General features: G+C 57.5%; 2 protein-coding genes across 8 annotated transcripts in view; one reads left to right on the forward strand and one right to left on the reverse strand.

Moving 5' to 3' along the window:
• The window catches only part of USP22 (ubiquitin specific peptidase 22), a 35,669-nt gene extending 23,062 nt beyond the window's left edge, over positions 1-12,607 (forward strand). For 3 of the 5 annotated variants that reach the window (XM_032617764.1, XM_032617766.1, XM_032617765.1), the window contains 11 exons: positions 883-996; positions 3,417-3,518; positions 3,799-3,968; positions 5,026-5,173; positions 5,935-6,040; positions 6,150-6,308; positions 7,435-7,561; positions 8,284-8,375; positions 9,073-9,135; positions 9,532-9,681; positions 10,141-12,607. In XM_032617764.1, the coding sequence (XP_032473655.1) occupies positions 883-996; positions 3,417-3,518; positions 3,799-3,968; positions 5,026-5,173; positions 5,935-6,040; positions 6,150-6,308; positions 7,435-7,561; positions 8,284-8,375; positions 9,073-9,135; positions 9,532-9,681; positions 10,141-10,183 (1,274 nt within the window). In that variant the 3' untranslated portion in view covers positions 10,184-12,607. The remainder of the gene's footprint in view (positions 1-882; positions 997-3,416; positions 3,519-3,798; positions 3,969-5,025; positions 5,174-5,934; positions 6,041-6,149; positions 6,309-7,434; positions 7,562-8,283; positions 8,376-9,072; positions 9,136-9,531; positions 9,682-10,140) is intronic. The other 2 variants (XR_004347686.1, XR_004347685.1) reach the window with 2 other exon arrangements.
• A 3,713-nt stretch (positions 12,608-16,320) lies between these two features.
• Positions 16,321-19,603, reverse strand: part of TNFRSF13B (TNF receptor superfamily member 13B) — a 32,942-nt gene continuing 29,659 nt past the window's right edge. For 2 of the 3 annotated variants that reach the window (XM_032617770.1, XM_032617768.1), the window contains exon 5: positions 16,321-19,472. In XM_032617770.1, coding sequence (XP_032473661.1) covers positions 19,249-19,472 — 224 coding nt within the window. In that variant the 3' untranslated portion in view covers positions 16,321-19,248. The remainder of the gene's footprint in view (positions 19,473-19,603) is intronic. The other variant, XM_032617769.1, reaches the window with a different exon arrangement.

The raw sequence follows: 19,603 nt of genomic DNA on the forward strand, positions 1-19,603 counted from the left end.
GTTCCCTCTTCTCCACACCCTCTCCAGCATTCCTTGTTTGTAGATTTTCTGACGATGCCCATTCTAACTGGTGTGAGGTGATACCTCATTGTAGTTTTGATTTGCATTTCTCGAATAATTAGTGATGTTGAGCATCTTTTCATGTGCGTCTTGGCCATCTGTATGTCTTCTTTGGAGAAATGTCTATTTAGGTCTTCTGCCCATTTTTGGATTGGGCTGTTTGTTTTTTTAATATTGAGCTGCATGAACTGTTTATGTATTTTGGAGGTTAATCCTTTGTCCTTTGATTCGTTTGCAAATATTTTTGCCCATTCTGAGGGTAAGGGGAATTCTTTTTAATTGTTGAATTGAGCGAGTTCCTTCCAGATGCTTCGAGGACTTTTCTCTTGTTTATCTTCCTGAGGAAGTAACTAAGGGCTGGGTTTCATGCCTGTTTTTGTGGAGGATGCAGTTTAGAAGGTGCAGGATCCGCTCACCGGGAGCTCTGGGCACGCCCTCCAGGCTGTCTGCTTGGGGCCGTGCTGCCCATCGGGACGCCGCGCCCTCCTGGGCTGATATGAATGCGAGCTTCCTTGTTTCGGAGGATAGGCGGGGGTCCTGGTACCTGGGGGTCGGGTCCTTCGTAAAATATGGTCTTGGCACCTCTGTCTCCCTCAGGTTCCTCAGCCCTTGGCGGGAGCTTCCCAAAAAAATTCACGTGCCTCATCTGCTTAGGACACACCATCTGAAGTGGGGGGACAGCCTTTTGTAATAATGGGCTTCTCTGCTTTGAGAAACGGTGCAGTGAAATGCCTAAAAAACTTGCTTGTTTAATTTGTGTCCTGAAGCATTACCTTTCGACTTTTAATTAAATTTTGTCTCTTCCCTCTTTTCTCTTTTCAGCCATAGAGCTTATGTATGGAGGTATCTACTGCTTTTTGTGTCAGGACTACATTTATGACAAAGACATAGAAATCATTGCCAAAGAGGAACAGCGGAAAGCTTGGAAAATGCAAGGTTTGATTTTCCTGAGATCTGCATGGCTGCTTGTGTCTTAGCCCTGCGTTCCCTGCCCCCTTGTCTGTTAGGGCGTGGCGGGGGTGGGGAGGGAGGGGGGTGGTTCTGTTGAAGGGGCGGAGCCCCTACACCTGCCTGCTCCCTCCTGCGGGCTCACGGGGGGCCAGGGGAGGCAGGCGCGGTGCCCACAGGCCTGCGGCTGCTGTGAGGGCTTAGCTGGGGTTGAGAGAGACACCCCCAACCTACGCTCTCCGGTCGCCGGGCATTTTTACAGACACGGGGCTGAACCTGGCACAGTGTCCGCAGGGACTTTGTGCTCCCACGTCCCTGGTAGCTGCCCAGAAAGCAGCTCCTCAGTAACTGCAGGGTGTGTATGCTGATTGCTTCCAGGAGGGTAGACTATTTTCTCATTAAATTACCGTTGAATCTCTATTAAAACTCTTAACTGGAAAAAAAAAACCTCTTAACTGGTTAGGTTATGCTAAGTCTGTGTCAGCACAGAATTAAACTTTGCAGAGGAAAAATGCAACAGTCTACCACTGAGGCCGCTTAGTTCAGGAGTGAGCTCTCCGTCCTGTGCGGAGCCTCTGTAGCCGTAAAGGGAGAACTCCAGGCTTTCCTTCTTGTGTAGGAACAACCCAGCTCTTCCCTGATGAGTGTTTCTCTCCTGTGAGTCTCCTTTACTTGCACAGAACCCTTCACACCTGGCACTTCTGGTCACCAAGTGTTTTTCTTGGGGTGGGGGGGTCAGTTCCCTGCCAAGAAATTCCCTGTGGCGCCGGCTGGGTATCCTACGGATCAACTCAGTTCTGACACAGTCGGCCTGGAGGTGTCAGGCCCCACGGGATCCCCTCCCCAACTTCAGATGCTGGAGTCTCAAGTCCAGGGTCTCATCTGTGCTCCTGACTGTCCAGCTGTAGATCGGAGGCTCCCAGGACCCCCCTGGACTGGAGCGTTTGTTAGAGCAGCTCACAGAACTCAGCGAGACACTTAGGTTCACCAGGTCATTAAAGGATGTGATAAAGGACACAGATGAGCAGCCAGATGGAGAGAGAGAGGCACGGGGCAGGGCTGGGGAGGGTCCCTGTGGAGTTGGGGTGCATCACCCACTCGGTGTGGAATGTTCACCCACCTGGTTCACTCCCCGAACCCTGTGGCACTGGGATATTATAGGGGCTTCTTCCTGGAGGCCTGATGGGTCATTAACCCCATTTCCAGCCCCCTCCCCTCTGTGGAGGAGTTGGGGCCGGCCGTGCGGGTGCTGCAAATTCCAAGCTTCCCTGGTCTTTCTGGTGGCCAGTGCCCATCCAGGAGCCCGCCCGGAGTCATCTCATCAGGACAAGAGGTTCCTCTAGTGCCCTTCCCGCTAAGGCGCCCTTATTACCAGGGCGCGGGGCTCATGCGGGGGACGGGGCAGGGGCGGCACGTGTGTCCCACTGACTGCGCGGTGGCCGTGGAGCCGTGCCGTCACTCCCGTCCCTTCGCTGGCACGTAGTCCGTGAACATTGTGCAGCTCTTTTCTTTTTTGCTCAGCCGCCTGTTTTTGGTTTCCCTGATAGGTTTTTCTTTCTTGTTCTCATTTCCAGCGCACGGTCATGGGTCACAACAGTAATAGGTGTAGAAAGCCCCACTGGCCTGTGACCGTCTCTCCACAGAGAACACACAACCCAGCATGTGGTTTACAGTGTTTTGCCTTAACTGTGCTCCTTTGTAGACGTGCCATGGTAGAGAACGGAGCACAAGCCAGGGCTGTCGGCCGTCAGAGCCGATGAGCCCATCTTCTCTGGAGAGCAGTCTCTGTAGTCCACTTCCTGTTCTCTTCCCCCTCCAGACTTTAGTAACGTTGCAGGTGAGGCTGAGGCCGAGGATGTTATTTCTACGTGCAGAACCGTCAAACCGCAGGGCTAAGAAATGCACGTCCCAGGAAAAAGTAGGATTCTTCTAAAACCATTCCACGATTCCATCTGTCAGCAGGACGGTGCGTCTTTCAGAGTGTGTTGAGTTCTAGGTGCGTGGAGCCAGTGCCTCTGAGGAGTAGGCTGTGCACTGGGGTGCAGGTGGCCCTGCTGCCGTCCTTGGTTTAAGTCTCTGGTGGGTACGGCCGTCCCTTCATCCCCGTCGCCACCCAGCGCTCCCTGTGGGCACTGGTGCCGTGATCCCTCTGCTCAGGGCGTAATTAGGGCTGAGGAGACCACTGGTGCTGGGGCAGCTGTCCCCCAAGGTCCCGCTCTCCTCTCCTCCTCTGGGAATGTGGTCCATTCACAGCACGCTCTCTGAGAGAAGCTCCTTCCACTGTCTGGAACAGGGTCTTAGAAGGACCCTACGTTGCCCGCCTTTGAATCTGATAAACCCTGTGCTGCCACCACGCTGGTTCGTAGACACGATCAGAGCGTAGCTAACGGCACCTTCCACCCGCTTAGGCGTCGGGGAGAAGTTTTCAACGTGGGAGCCGACCAAACGGGAGCTCGAGCTGCTGAAACACAACCCCAAGCGACGGAAGATCACGTCCAACTGCACCATAGGTGGGCGGGCGCAGCCGGGTGGAGGTGCATTCTCCGGGGAGGTGCAGCGTGGCTGTCAGCTTGTCGCAGAGGCTCCTCCCTGCCCTGCCCCGTTGTTACTGGGAGCCTTTGGGCAGTGAGGGCTGGTGGGGGTGGGCGCGAGCACACCTCGGGACGTTTCCTACGGGTGGGGCGCAGGCGTTAGAAGTAGGTTCCCTCCGAGTCCTCTTGCTTCTTGAGGGAGCGGCAGGCCCAGCCGGCCGGGGGCCCTGACAGCCCCGCCCCGCACTCTGCCTGCCAGGTCTCCGTGGCCTCATCAACCTCGGGAACACGTGCTTCATGAACTGCATCGTGCAGGCCCTGACACACACGCCGCTGCTGCGCGACTTCTTCCTGTCCGACCGGCACCGCTGCGAGATGCAGAGCCCTGGCTCCTGCCTGGTCTGCGAGATGTCGTCCCTCTTCCAGGAGGTGCGCCTGGGCCGGGAGGGGGCCGGGCCGTCACGGGGTGGGCTCTGAACATCCACAGACGTGCCGACTGTGGAATCGCACGTCCTTCCCAAGAGGGATCGTTGGGTGAGGCACTTGGTCATCTGCAGAGGCTCGCGGCTGCCTCACGGGTGCACGTGGCAGGTGCCAGCCCCTCCCCGTCACCTGCCACTTTCCGGCTTTGTCCACAGGACGGGCGGGTCTCCCGTTACCGGCCCTGCTGACTGTGTGTGTCACCAGAGGCCTCTGTCTTTGGGCCCCTGCCATGGATATCAGGTTCTGTCCCGATGGGCTCGCAGGCTGGACCCCCCCTTCTCAGAGCGGGAGTGCAGCCCAGCCGCTCCCTCGGGTGCTGCGGGGAGCCAGGGGTTCTTCAGGCGTCGGCCCTGGGCCAGCAGACTCGGCCGGGTCTGGTTTTGTCAGCCTTTGATCACGTCCTCTCGTTTTCCCTGTTGGGCCCCGGCTGCCTGCACCCATCTGGCTGTGGAGCTGGGATGATTCACGGTCTGGCCCTTTTCAGAAGTTTCCCGACTCCTAGCCTGGCTTAGCCAGTCCCCACATACCTGCAGCCTAGGCTGACAGCGGCTCCTGGGGTCACAGGAGTGAGTAAGCTGAATGATACCGTTGGGCCCGAACGGGGACGCGGGGGCCTTGGAGAACGGGCTGATGGGGGGGGCCTCACGAGGGCACTGTTGGTGGTGAATTCATGTCTGTCAGGTTGCTTTTTAGGTTCAGGTTTATGGGGGTACGCGTTTCACACGGCACAAGTCACCTTTTAGCGTGTGTGTGTGTGTGTTTGACAAAAGTTTGTCGCCGTTCATCGTTTTGGCTTATTTCTGGAAAACAGGTGGTGGGAATGGAGAAAACTCTGAGCAGACTCAAGGTCTGTGAAAACACAGTTTGCCTGAAAAGGAAATGACTTGTTTGGGTCGCGCTCGCTGGCGGAGGTTCAGGGCGGCCGTCAGACGTGCGCGTTTGCGTCTGTGTTCGAGGGAGGCACGTGCTCCTGACGAGGGTGCTTCTCCTTCTCTCCAAGCAGTTCTACTCGGGGCACCGGTCCCCCCACATCCCATACAAGCTGCTGCACCTGGTGTGGACGCATGCCCGGCACCTGGCAGGCTACGAGCAGCAGGACGCGCACGAGTTCCTCATCGCGGCCCTGGACGTCTTGCACCGGCACTGCAAAGGTGAGCACTGCACAGGTGGGCACTGCACAGGTGGGCGCTGCACAGGTGGGTGCTGCATAGGTGAGCGCTGCACAGGTGAGCGCTACACAGGTGAGCATTGCACAGGTGGGCACTGCACAGGTGAGCACTGCACAGGTGGGCGCTGCACAGGTGGGCGCTGCATAGGTGAGCGCTGCACAGGTGAGCGCTACACAGGTGAGCATTGCACAGGTGGGCACTGCACAGGTGAGCGCTGCACAGGTGGGCGCTGCATAGGTGAGCGCTGCACAGGTGAGCGCTACACAGGTGAGCATTGCACAGGTGGGCGCTGCACAGATGGGCACTGCACAGGTGGGCGCTGCACAGGTGGGCGCTACACAGGTGAGCATTGCACAGGTGGGCGCTGCACAGGTGGGTGCTGCACAGGTGGGCGCTGCACAGGTGAGCATTGCACAGGTGGGCGCTGCACAGGTGGGCGCTGCACAGGTGAGCGCTGCACAGGTGGGCGCTGCACAGGTGGGCACTGCACAGGTAGGCGCTGCAGAGGTGAGGGTGGGGGCTGTTTCTCAGGGCCTGTTACTGGGCCTGCCAGGTGGATGGCAGGGAACTGTTCACAGGGAGGAGCAAGGGGGAGAAACTGAAAGCACACGGCGCGTCCCTCCCGCGCCCCTGTGGAAACCTGGGCCCTCCTGCTGCACCAGCTGTGCCCCTTGGGTCAGCGGCTTGGCAGTGGGCTGGCTGCCTTGGGGGCCCAGGGTCCCAGAGCCACCGTCTCTTGCCAGGTGATGATAATGGGAAAAAGGCCAACAACCCTAACCACTGCAACTGCATCATAGACCAGATCTTCACAGGGGGGCTGCAGTCCGACGTCACCTGCCAAGTGTGCCAGTAAGTGCGGCCTCTGCTGCCCCGGTGCTGCCGGCCAAGCGTCGCGGGGCCTTGTCGCTGCGCTGCCCCCGGGCCGTGGTGCTCACCTGTACCCCCTGCTTGCTCCTAGTGGGGTCTCCACCACCATCGACCCCTTCTGGGACATCAGCCTGGACCTGCCCGGCTCTTCCACCCCCTTCTGGCCACTGAGTCCTGGGAGCGAGGGCAGCGTGGTGAACGGAGAGAGCCACGCGTCGGGAACCACGACCCTCACGGACTGCCTACGGAGGTGAGGCGTCCGCGCCTTGTGGGGAGGGGGCCCTTCCTCGTGGCTGCTTGGGGAAAGTCCTGGTAAAGCCAGGCCCCCCAGGGCCCCACGTTCCCGCACGAAAGCTGAGGGAAGACGGGATGGCCAGCAGACGAGCTGTTTCTGTCCCTGAGTGCCCCCCACCCCAGCAGAGGCTGGAGGTCCGCGGCCTTTAGTGACTAACGGACAGAGTCACACCCAGCAGGGCCGCCCTCCTGCTGTGGCTCGTGGCCTTTTCTGAAGGTGATGAAAACGTTTTTAATTAAACTTTTTATTTTGAGATAATTGTAGTTTTGCGTGCAGTTGTAAGATACGATCCGGAGAGATCCTGTGTACTCTTTCCCCAGTTTTCCCCAGTGGTAACATCTTGTAAAATTACAGCACAATGTCACGGTCAGCAGGATCTCGACATCCCTGCAGTCAAGATGCGGGGTGCTTGCACCCCCGCAGGGTCCCTCACAACCACACGTCCTGCACCTCCTACCCTTGTTGCCTCCTTAACTCCTGGCAGCCGCAAATCTGTTCTCCATTTCTAGAAATTCCACATTTCAAGAATGTTATATCCGTGGAATCATACGTCATGTAACCTTTCAAGGATTGACTTTTTTCACTCATCCTAATTCTCTGGAGATTCATCCAGGTTGTGTGCATCACCAGTTGTTTCCTTTTTATTGCTTACTAGTGTTCCATGGTGTACACGGCTTAACCACTCATTCGCTGAAGGATGTCTGCATTGCTTCCGGGCTTCTTTTTGGCCTTTACAGATAAAAGTGCAGTAGCCACTCATGTACGGTTTTTGCGTGAGTGCCGGTTGTCACTTTTCAGGGACAAATTTGATTGTTGGGTCTTAACAGTAGTTAGAAAATTATTTTGAGCTCACCAGACTTTCATTTTCCAAAAAAGTTGAGGATAACTATATTTTGAAGTGCTAGAGAAGAGAAAGGAAGGAATAGCTTTTTCATTGTGAAGTTATAAATGTCCCTAATTGTGTGTGTGTTTTTAGGAAGGACGTGAACCCCCTGAAAGTGATAAAATAACTTTTCTCTTTTTCCTCTCTTACTGCTGCCATCTTTTTTTCCTAAAAATACATGTTTTCAATGCGTTGCAGATTTACCAGACCAGAGCACTTAGGAAGCAGTGCCAAGATCAAGTGTAGCGGTTGCCATAGCTACCAGGAGTCCACAAAGCAGCTCACCATGAAGAAGCTGCCCATCGTGGCCTGTTTCCATCTCAAAGTGAGTTCCCTGAGCACGTCCAGGGCCTGAGGGTGGGTGGGTGTGCAGAGTCCATCCGTGCTTGTGGAGCAAAGAGGGTGGTGCCTATAAATGACTCTGCTCGTGTCTGTCGCCGGGAGGTTTGCCCGTGAATCAGAAAGTAATTGCTTCATAATGAAAATAGGGTGAGTTACTCTGGGTGGGGGGTGGTTAGGGATTTACTGCTCCTCTCCTCCAAGTTCTTCTATCCTCACCCCAAGTTTTCCGATTTTCTTTTACTTGAAAGCAAGGACCCTTAGCATTAAGGTCTAGTCTGGGGGTCAGCATGTTCCTTTGAAGGGCCAGTAGCAAATACGAATCGTGTGTATGATGTACTATGAAAGAACATGCAGCAGAGACAGTGTGTTTGCTGGTCCTGGGTATTTGCGATCTGATTTTACATGTAAATCGTACAGTCTCCGTTGCTCGTTCTTTTATTTCATGACCCTTTAAGGATGTAAGACAGAAACCAAATCCCCAGCCCTACCTGTTTCTCCCACCGGGCACCGTGCTAGGTCCACACCTGCTGTTGGGCCCATCATTTCAGGGCTGGGCTGAGCCCTGTGGGTTATGTCGCCCTGTGGACTCTGAGCTTTAGCTGTGGCCAAGGGCGGTTCGGAAAATGCAGGAAAGGCCCACTTAGGGAGCCACAGAGACTGTGCTGTCGGAGGAGCCCTACAGCCTTCCCACCCCCACTTCTGCAGCGATTCGAACACTCGGCCAAACTTCGGCGCAAGATCACCACCTACGTGTCCTTCCCCCTGGAGCTGGACATGACCCCCTTCATGGCCTCCAGGTTCGTCCTCCGTGTCTGTGGTCGGGTGGGCGTGGCACCAGGTCCCTGATGAGGCCCCAGTGGGCCCTGATGTCACTTCGTCCGTGACACCTCACTGTCCTGATCTCACCCCAGGACCATCCCTGTGTGAGGGAGGCTGTCCTCCTACCAGCTGGCTCAGGGCAGCATTTCAGGCGTTTCAGCCACAGGCACTGAGATTGGATACAAATCAACACAGTGGTTTTGTGGTTGTAGGTTTCATTTATCTTGTTTTAGAGTCTTTGTATCAGGGACTGCTTGAAATTTACCCTTGCAAAAATAGGAGGGGCTTCCTGGTAGGAGGGCTGCCTTAGTGAATAATAACCACAGGCAGGGCGGCTTAAAGCAACAGAGGCCTGAGTCCAGCGTTGGCGGGGCCTTAGGGTGATCCGGGGAGGCTGCCTGCCTGCCCGCCTGGGGGTTGGCAGGGAGATGTGGGTCTGGGCCGGCTCTGAGCCTCGATCTCGGCAGTCCGCTTCCCAGCCTGGGCCTCGGTTTCCCCACCGTAACTTGGGGGTCATCTCTGCCTGAGATGGAGCTGTTGGGAGAAGCGGACCCGTGGAAGCCGCACCAGCACGGCGTCCGGTGTCGCGCGTCCCCGGTGCCCATGATACCATGTGAACTGTGGGTTGTTAGTGAACTGTTTTAATCGAGCCTGAGTTTGCGCTGTTTGTTACAGCAAAGAGAACAGGATGAACGGACAGTACCAGCAGCCGGTGGACAGTCTCAGTAACGATAACAAGTGAGTGGCACCTCGAGCACGAGTGGGGCCGGGGGCTTCGCGGGAGGCCCGCCTGCGTCTCCCAGGAGGTGCTGCGTGTGAGGGGCAGCGGCCGGGTTTGCTTGCTCTTGGCCACTGGCCTGCTTCCTGTCGTGTTGCCACCTACCCTCTGTTGGGGAGGGGCCTCCCCCCCCCCCCGCCCTCACCACATCGTGGTGAGGCCCCCTCCCCGTCCCTCCTGTTGGTGGTGGCGGGGAGGGTAGAGCAGCAACAGCGCCTCCCAGGCGGGCCCGTTCTCCTCTCTCGTGCTGCCGTCGCCTGTCAGCGTTTGCTCCTGGGCAGCTACCCGGTGGGGACTGTGGTCCCTGGTGGGGACAGGGTCGTGACCTCTGTCTCCCGCCACCGTCCCCAAACCAGGTACTCCTTGTTTGCGGTGGTCAACCACCAGGGGACCCTGGAGAGTGGCCACTACACCAGCTTCATCCGGCAGCACAAGGACCAGTGGTTCAAGTGTGACGACGCCATCATCACCAAGGCTGGCATTGCAGACGTGCTGGACAGTGAGGGGTGCGTCCCGCGGGGCCCCGGGGCCGTGTCGCCCCTCTGCGCCCCGTTCGCTCCTTCCTGCTCATCGTTGCCTCCCTCGGTCTCCAGACCATCCGCGGGGCTCCTGCCCCACCCCAGCTGCCCTGAGCTCCAGCAGGCGTCTGGGCTTGGAGCCGCGAGCAGTGGGGCAGCCCTGAGAGGCTCTGCGGTGGCCGTGAGGAGGCCGGGCGGGTGGGCTGGGGCAGGGACCCAGGGCCAGCATCCTTCTGAGAGGGACCGTGTACAGGGCCGGGGGGCAGCCGCAGCCAGGGCCCAGCAGGTGGACGGAGACCGGGCTGGTCGTGGACTGGGGGCCCTGCCGCCTCCCTGCCGTCTCTTCTCTGCGGTGACAGTCTGAGCGTGGCTGTCCTGGTCAGGGTGGTTTTGCTTCGACCCCTCAGGAGGTGGAAGTAAGCGTGCTCTGTCCTCTCTCCTCCTCAGGTACCTGCTCTTCTATCACAAACAGTTCCTGGAGTATGAGTAGCCGTCGGCGCACCAGCAAGTCCCCCGAAGTCATCCGGGTGCCCGGGGTCACGCTGTGTGGACACTTGGCAAGAGGTGGGCTGGGGGGGGGTGGGGGCAGAGGAGACGTGCGCCGGAGTGTCTCCTGTGTCCCCCGCGAGCCGGGGCAGGCGTAGCACCCGCGCCAGCCATTCCACGCTGGGGCCCAGACAGCAGGAGGTGGAGGAGATGCAGGCCTCGCGGGTCTTTCTCTTGGTGAGTTTGGTGTCCGTGCGCAGCGTGGACTCGGGCGTGAGCCCCGGAGCCTGTGGGGCTGAAGACCCCGTGGGGCCTCCGAGCACGTCTGTCCTGCATGTGGAAGCAGATCCCCGTTTTCTAGAAATAGGCGTTTGCGTATCGTCCCCCTTTCTCTCTCTTTCCACGATGGTGAATCTCTTAAACGTAATGATGGTAACGTGAGTGAATCATTGAGTTCAGGCTGAAATTTAGATCGTTTTCCTTTTATCCTGGAGAGTGGATCTTGCTTTTTCATCGGTGCTGTTTTTGTTGCCCCCGCCCACCCCCACCCCGCAGGCATCTTGGACCTGGTCAGAGCTGCCTGGCTCAGTGGAGGAGAATCAGGCTACGCCGGGAACGGTCTCTGTCTCTGTCGTATGAATCTTTTGTACCTGAAGCGTCTCCAGTGGTTTCACTGTTTCCCTCCCGGGTTTCCTTCCTGGCCACCTGTCCCGCGAGCTCTCCTGGTCGCTGCTGGCCGGCGGGTGTGTCGGATGATGCGGCGGCCTCCAGGGGGGCTGCATCCTGGCTCTGGGTGCCTCTGCCTTGCGTTCCGGTAGCTTCTGTTGCCGCAGGACAGACGGCCGGCCGGGACTGAGCTGGTGGGAGGGGCTGACGGGGGAGGTGCAGATCATTGTTCCTTGTGAGCCGTCTCGCACACATCTGTCTGTTCACACCCAAACTTAGATTGTCCGTCTCTGAGAGATTCCAGCCCAGAGACGGGGGACGAGCCAGTGTCTCCTGAACCGTGAGGCTTCTTTCCTGCAGAGGAACACGTTCACCTGCGGCAGGGTCAGCGGACTCTCCGCAGAGGGCCAGGTAGTAGATGTTTCTGACTTTGTGGGCCCTGTGATCTCTGCTGCAGGTAACGTGGATGGGCGTAGCTGTGTTCCAGTAGAACTTTACATGATCACGGAAAGTTGAATTTCATATACTTTAGCTACGTCACAAAATGTCAGAAGTTTTCACTGTTTAAAAACGTGTAACGGGTTCTCAGCCGACAGACCGTGAGCCAGGTCCAGCTCGTCGGCTGCTCGGGTCTGGGCGCGGCGTGGCTCCTGCTCCCCCCTTGGAAGGTGCTGGGGTCCTGCGGCGGGGGCGTCGTACCCGGCAGAGTCCTCAGCGACGCAGCTCAGGCACCTGCCGTGCGTGGCCCGTCCGCTGTGGCTGCTCTGAGGGCCCTGGAGCCCTGGGCCTCCGTGCAGAGTGGCGACAGAGGGGATGTACTGGCCGCGGGGTTTCTGGCGGGTCGCCTGTGGTCTGGTCAGCCCTGCGCCCCTCCCCTGCCACCCACTCATGTCCAGGGCTCAGCTGCTCCAAGGATGTGAAGATTCAGGAGACAGTGAGGCCGTTTCTCTTTTCTGGGTGTTCTTTTGAATTTTTATGTCGAAGTTAACCCTCTGTTCCCTCTGGCCTGGTGTTCTGAGCACTTATCCCTCTGCTGCTGAGATTCCCCTGTGGCTGGAAGAACTACCTGGGGGGCGCGGTGAGGCTCCGGCTGCCTGCACGCGCGCCCGCCCCCCGTCCCGCGCGCTGAGGTCCTGCTTTGACGTCACCTCATCAGGAACAAAGAACTGCGTGATGGGTTGGGGAATTTATTTTCTTTCAGCTCCCGATGCAGCTACTAAATACGGGAAAATGGTTTCCTGTTTCAAACCACCACCCGTGTCGATGTCCAGACCGCTGAGGAATCCCTGGGTGACCCTTCCTCCCCGGCTAGTGTGTTTAAAGTGACTTGTGTTTGTGAGACGTTGGCTGCCGTGTCAGCGCTTTACAGTGAGACAGTGGGCTCTCCCTGGGTGTCCTGAGCGGGGGGGCTGGGCCCGGGCCCTCTCCAGGCCGCCTCGGGCCTCCCGTCGGTGCCAGAATGTCCAGGACGCTCCTGCTGCATCACGTACACTCGTGCCGTTGTAGTTCTGCTCGGTGTGGATGCTTTCGTCGTATAAAATTGCCGTTCTTTTGACAATTCAAGTGACTTGTTTCGTCGTTTACTATAACTTTGAAAACAGAAATCGTAAGAACGAGATCCCAATGATTGTGCTGTGGATTTTATTTCTGGGATGTTTCCGCGTCCCTTTCACCTGTCGTTTTGAGGGACTGTTTGGCTCTTCTCTCTAATGGCTTGTAGTCTTTTCCTGTGTCGTAATAAAGCTACATTTTATTCTGAAAACTGGCCCGTCTTCCCTTACTAGCACGCGAGTCCCGTCTGTGACACCAGCCCCTTCTCGGTTTGTTCCAGCCCAGACCTGCCCTGGGCCGGGAAGTCCATGCCCCCTGCGTCCCCTCCTCCCGGGGGCAGGATGGTGACAAATCTGGGACTCAGGACACCGTGGGCTGTCAGACTTTGACGAACTTAAAAGCCACCCGAGGGGCTTCTTTAAACGCAGGAACCGCTGCTGGAGTTTGATTACAGGACCTGGGATGCGGTGCGGCGATACGGGTGTGCGGCTCCCCGGGTGCTGAGAAGGCGGAGGGTGTGGTCGGAGAGCAGCCCCCGTCCTGGTCAGTGCGGTTCCGACTGCCCAGCCCCCGGTCCGCCCTTCATTTCTGAAGCGTGCTGTTTTTGGATGCCTCTGTCACACATTCCTTCACTTCACGTACGCGGAAACATCAGGAAGTACCAGCGAGTGCCCCTGGGTTCCAGAGCAGCAGTCCTGCCCGGGGGTCTCTCCACATGCAGGAGGACCATTGCTGCGTGCCTGCAGGCAGCTCCCCCGGGGCTCCGAGACCTTCCCAGCAGAGTTCTCCAGGCCCGGGAGGAAGACGCGCGGTGGGGCTCTTGGTGTAAAGCTGCGGAGCCCGCCCAACCCTAACCCCTCCACCCCAGGACCCACACGCTCTGGTTAAAAGCGTTGAGCTGTCCTGGCAGACAGACTCGTGCCTGCGTCTCAGTGGGCAGCCACGTGGACACAAGGCCCCTGCTCTGTGTCCCGTGGGGCTGGCGGAGCGTTGTTGCGGGAGGTGGTGCCGACAGGCAGGGCAGGCAGACCCGCGTCCGGGAGACGGGTTCGATCCCGTGAGGACGCGTCTCTGGCCTCCGTGTAGTGGGCCTGCCGGCAGGTGGCCAGCTGCTCCTGGGCCTTGGTGCCGGTCCAGTCGCCAAGTGGGCGCCCGGCAGGGCCAGCTGGTGAGCCAGGGTCAGGGCCTGACATCGAGCCTGTTGAGACAGCCCCGTCCCCATCTCGATGGCCCCTTTGTTCATGGAGTGGGGCAGGGGTTCTCAGCGAGCCGTCCGCTCCCACAACTGGCCGTTTTGTCCACCTGGCGGTGAGTGTCCTCTGTCGGGCTTTTCCCTGGTGAGCACAGTCTGTGCCCGTTTGGAGAGGTCTGTCCCCACCCGGATCTTCTGTCGCCAGTCCTTAAATCCCGTTGCTCCCAAATCTTTGACCGTCCAGCCGAGCTGAACTTTGAAGACAAAGTTACGGTAAACGATGGTCCTCGGGTCCCTGGTCACAAGGGTACTTGCGGTTGTGCAGTGGGCGTGTCTGTGCACGTCACAGCCGCCCGCTCTTGCTGTACTTCGCACGCGAGTGTCCGTCGCTGCACACCCGGAGGTGGGCCAAGCGGTCGACCGCCCTCGCTGTGTTCAGGGCACTCGTGCCACGCGGTCACCGATGTCCGTGGTTAGGTGCTCGGCCCGCATAGTGGAGGCTCTTTCTGCGGAGGACCAGCGCCCCCGGAGGAGGACAGGTTTGACGTGCTTGGAGGATCTGTGCTGGTGTCCTTTGGTCCCCGCTGGGGGCTTGTGACACGTCCTCATTCGCCGCGGATGTTGAGTTACTAGGTCTCTTGTATCCTCGGGCTCAGTGGTCGCGCCGCATTTTCGGACACGTTCGGGTCCCTCTTTAACTGGGAGGCACGCGCTGCCTGTGTAGACGGTTGGAATTAACACACCAGAAGGGTCTGGGCTGCCTGTTCTCGGGAGGGTGTGGGAGATGCAGTGCCCTGTCTTCTTGCTTCAGAGCCCGGAATCCACAGGAATGCCACTGAGTTGGGGACCCCTGAGTTTGGGGCGCATTATTTCTTGTGATGGATCGATTGGTTTTAATTTTTTAAAATTATCTTTATTTTTTAACTTTTATTGGAGTACAGTTAATTTACAGTGTGGTGTTAGTTTCAGGGGTACAGCAAAGTGGATCAGTTACGCACGTGCACGTATCCACTCTTTTTTAGATTCTTTTCCTACATAGCTCATTACAGAGTATTGAGTGGAGCTCCCTGTGCTCTACGGCAGGTCCTCATTAGTTACCTGTTTTATATATAGTAGTGTGTACCTGTCAATCCCAGTCTCCCAGTTTATTATCCCCCTCCTTTCCCCCTGGCAACTATAAGTTTGTTTTCTACCTCTGTGACTGTATTTCTGTTTTGTGAATAAGTTCATTTGTACCATTTTTACTCTTAATCTTGTGGCTTATTCAGTTCACTGTTATTAAATTGTCTGCTCATCAGATCCAGTCAGCGACACGTCACCGCTGTGGTGCGTGGGAGTGATGCTCTGTGCAGCACGCGACGGTCTGCGTGTCTGGACTCAGCAGCAGAAGCAGGGTCGGTGTAGCCCTGAGGCTCCATCGGGAGGAATGCGGTGGACTTCTGCTCCGGGGAGGGAGGGGTGGGGGGAGGGCAAGCGGGACGGGACCCCAGGGGAGGAAACACTGAGCGACAGGGGCGTCTACTGCCGAGGAAGGGCAGGAAGGCGTGCAGCTGCCAGGGAGCAGCCCCTCCCTGAGAGCGTGACCCCACAGGGCCAGGTGAAGCCATTGGGCCCCGGGGGTGATCACAGCAACGACAGAACCCAGCCAGCTCAGCCTGTGACTCGGCACCTCACTGATGGCCTGGAGGAGAAAGGCCGGCCAATTCCAGGCATAAAAACTTGGTATGTCAGTCTCTGCCTTCCCACGCAGGTCTGGCGTTCGGTAAAAAAAAAAAAAAAAAAAATCACAAGACACACAACACAAAACAGCAAGTAGAAACACTCACTGCCAAGAGACAAAGCGATAGAACCGGACTCAGAGATGATCTGAATGTCGGAACTGTCGGGCGGAGATTCTGGATAATTAGGGTTAATGTGTTGACGGCTCTCAGGGAAAATGTGTGGAACAGACGGGAGCCTTCAGCGGGATGGGGGTTGTGTGAGGAGGGGCCACGTGGATGGAGGTGCTGGGAGCCAAGATCGTGGTGACAGGAAGGATGTCCCTGACAGGCCCGTCAGTGACCTCACAGCTGAGGGAAGAGACATTGGGGCCACCCAAACTGGAACAAAGAGAAGAATGGGGGGAAAACCGAAAGAATAGGGCACCTGGGATGTGGGGCGGTACCAAACAGTTTGAAGGGATAATGGCCAGTAATTTTATCATGAAAAACATCGAGCTACAGGTCCGAACGTTTCAGAGAACCCCAAGCTGGATAAATAACAAAACAGACCTACCCACAACAGGAAACTCCGGGACACATCACACTGAAACCTTTAAAAAGTAAGATAAAGAGAAAAATTTGAAGGCACACGTTGCAAAGAAACAAAGGTAGGAATCACAGCAGCTGTCTTGTCAGAAATTGTGGGAGCCGGAGAGAGTAGGGCGATGTCTCTGAGATGCTGGAAAGAAAAAGCTGGCAGCCCAGAGTCTTCCCAGAAAAATCTCTCAGAAATGGCAAGGCTTTGGAAGCAAACAGAATTCATCATCCACAGACTCGCACAAGAGGTGCTGAAGGAGGCTCTTCAGACAGAAGTGAGAGATACCAGACGGACCTAGGTCCACACCCAGAAAATGAGGATTGTTAGACGTGAAGGTAGATCTACAAAGCATTGTTTTTGTTATTTTTTTTTTTTTTTGCGGTACGCACAGGCTCCGGATGCGCAGGCTCAGCGGCCATGGCTCACGGGCCCAGCCGCTCCGCGGCACGTGGGATCTTCCCAGACCGGGGCACGAACCCGTGTCCCCTGCATAGGCAGGCGGACTCCCAACCACTGCGCCACCAGGGAAGCCCCTGTTTTTGTTATTTTTAATCATTCTATACGCTACCGAGTTTCTAAAGCAAAAACAGTAGCGACGGATCGTGGGCTTCCAGGACAGCAGCACCGAAGACGGGGCGGGAGTGAGGCGATGCTGTTCGCAGACAGCTCTTCAGAAAACTGTAGAGAGACACAAAGAGGCCAGTGTCTAGAGAAACAGTAGACTGTGGTTGCCAGGGGGTGGGAAAGGGGGAGATGCTGGCCAAAGGGCACAGACTCCCAGGAGTGAGACTGACACGTCCTGATACCGTGTCCTGTGCTTGAGAGTTGCAGAGAGAGTAGATCTTACACGTTCTCACCACGGGTGACGGTGGGCTGGAGTGGAGGGGTTCCTGATGCCACGTGGGGGGCGTATTACAACGTACAGATGCATCACCTGGCAGCTCACACAAAGTTACGTGTCATTTATGTCTCAGTAAAGCTGGAGCTAAAGGCCCGAGCTGCGGAGCAGCAGGGCGGGGAGGGCGAGCTGTGGTGCCCGGTCTGAGCCGCGTCGGCGGAGCCCAGTCCGACCCGCCGCCTCCCCTGGCGCTGGCTGCCTGGGCACAAGCGCGGCAGGGCTGGGTGAGCGCTGAGTCGTCGCCGAGAGTCTCTGCCGTCTGGTCCTTTTCAGAGGAGCTTGCTGAGCCCTGGGCAGGGTGCACAGGGCGGATTCGGGTCTGGCGTCGCGGGGGCTGTGGCAGGTGGCGGGAATCAGTGTATTTTGGAAGTAGGACCAGCAGAACACAGAACGTGGGTAAAGCGGATGGTATTTAGAGTTTCAGATTTTCTTTGCAACAGAGGATCCTGGTCTTTAAAAAAAACAAAACAAAACCTGCCACGTCAACTGACACTAAAGACCAATTGAAAAACGGACACAAAAAAAACCCAGAGGTTATTTTTGTGGAAAGCCGTAGTCAGGCACACATTTCCCTGTGTTTTCGGCAGCCTTCACTCCCTGCACGGTCCAGAAGCATCCCCCAGGGCCCCTTGGGCTCAGATGAGCAGAATTTGAAAACAGCTGGAGGAGTCTGCACACGTTTCGGACGAGGCTTTGCATCCCAAGCGCGTCCGTGCAGCTCAGAGATGTGCTGGGACGTCGTCAGGGTCTGGCAGGCAGCCACCCCAGGTACAGGGTCCGTGCTGCCAAGAGATGCTGTCGTGGGCTTGGTGACCGGTGGACACCGCACCAAGATGTCCCTGTTGCTGCCTTGGGCCCGCTGAACACCGGCTCAGACGCTTGTCTCGGGCGGGTGCTTGTGAGAAGCTAACTTGGCTTCAGACCGCGTTGAAGCGAGACTGGACTTGGGAGGACCTGTGTTCTGGGCTGAATGTGTGCCCCCAGATTCATGGGTTGAGGTCCTAACCCCGAGAACCTCTAAGCATGACCCTACCTGGAGATTTACAGACATGATCAAGTGAAAATGAGGTCATTAGGGTGACCAGTGTCCTTGTAAAAAGGGAAGATTTGGACAGACAGACACGCATCAAGGGAAGACGGCCATCTGCAGCCGTGGGGGCGAGGCGGGGGCAGTTCTCCCGTCACGGCCGCAGCAGGACCAGCCTTGCGACACCTGGGTGGGCAGGTCCCCCAGACGGGGGACAGGAGGTTCCAGTGTTGAAGCCGCACAGCGTGTGGGGCTTTGTCCAGCAGCCTGGGAAGGTGACAGGGCCCGTTAGCCAGTGGATGAGGGAAGGATGGAGCCTCAGGCTTCTACACCTCCCAGAGTGTGTTGTGTGAACCTTTGGTGCTCGTAGGTGCGCCAGGTGGTTTCCAGATGAATGATTTGCATAATTTTGTGTTCATCTGTGTAGGTGCTGCTACAGCAGTTACGTATTTTCAGGTTTAAATGCTCCTAACGTGTAGGTTTCACTGCAAATACAGGTATGAAATATATGTAGTATCAAAAATTTGTGAATGTGGGACTTCGCTGGCGGTCCAGTGGCCAAGACCGCGCTTCCATTGCAGGGGGTGCGGGTTCAATGCCTGGTCGGGGAGCTAAGATCCCACAAGCCGCGTGGTGTAGCCAAGAAAACAAATTGTGAATGCTCAGATACAGTGTTACCGGTCAGAATCCGAAAAATTTAGCGTGTAGGTCTGGAAGGAAAGGTAGGTTGATGTAAAGAAAAATACTAAACAGTAGCAGGTTGGTGTCCAAATGAGAGCGCTCCTGAGGTGATGCGGGGACGTGGTCCTGGGCTCAGCCCGCCTGCCCTCCGTCCGCCCCGCGCCCCGTGACACACGTGGGAGCAGCATATGCGTGCACACACGTGACTGTACACACGCACACAGGGTCACACTGCTTCACGCCTCTCTGAGGAGACACGGGAGGAGATTGGTTTTCCGAGACCGACGCAGGCGGGCCCAACCCTGATGGTGGGTCCACCATCAGCCGGCTGCTTTCTCCTCTTAGGTGACAGGGGACAGCAGAGCCTGCTTCTCGGTCCACACACTCGCTCAGATCCTTGGAAATCAGGCCTGGAGCCCAGGGGCAGCGGGAGAGGTGGGATGGGGCAGTCACCACGGGGAGACGCGACCCAAACCAGCCACAGTGAGGAGTGGGCAGTGTGGGAGGTTTTATTTCTGCAAAGGGTCCCCGGGGCTGGGTCCAGCAGGTGTGGGTGCTTTTACTGCAGGTGCGTTTAGGTGCCGGTGACCTACCGTGGAGACCTGGGGTCAATATGGTGGCCCTGGCCCTTCTGCCAGCTGTTCCTCCACTGCCCTCCCCCTTCCCTGTCCTTTCCCTTTGCTCTGTTCCTCTCTCCCCAGTCTCCCCCACCGTCATTTCTCTCTCCCATCACCCTTCCCCCCAGCCCCCCCAGGTTCATGTGGCCAGGCCTCCTTCTTGGGCGGGCGTGCACACGACCTCAATGCCGCAGAGGCCACCGTTCGGGGCACGCACGCAGGGCTGTCCGGCTGCGCTCTGGCTGTGGCGCGTCCACCTCCCGGCACGCTCAGGCGCCCTGCACTCCGCGAAGCAGAAGCTGCACGTCTCCGTCGGCTCGGGCGTTGCCTCTGCAGCGCTGCCGGCTTCCATCCAGTGATCTGCTGAGGGGGAGAGGGCGTTGGCCTCGGCCTGGACCCCTCCTCCCCCGCCCTGCACCCCCAGGGGACCACCTCCGGTGTTAGCCGCCCTGTCCTGGCAAGTGGGGCAAGCCCCGGGGCCCAACACCCACCCT

This window comes from Phocoena sinus, chromosome 20 (assembly GCF_008692025.1).
Source record: "Phocoena sinus isolate mPhoSin1 chromosome 20, mPhoSin1.pri, whole genome shotgun sequence".
NCBI classification, from domain to species: Eukaryota; Metazoa; Chordata; class Mammalia; order Artiodactyla; family Phocoenidae; genus Phocoena; species Phocoena sinus.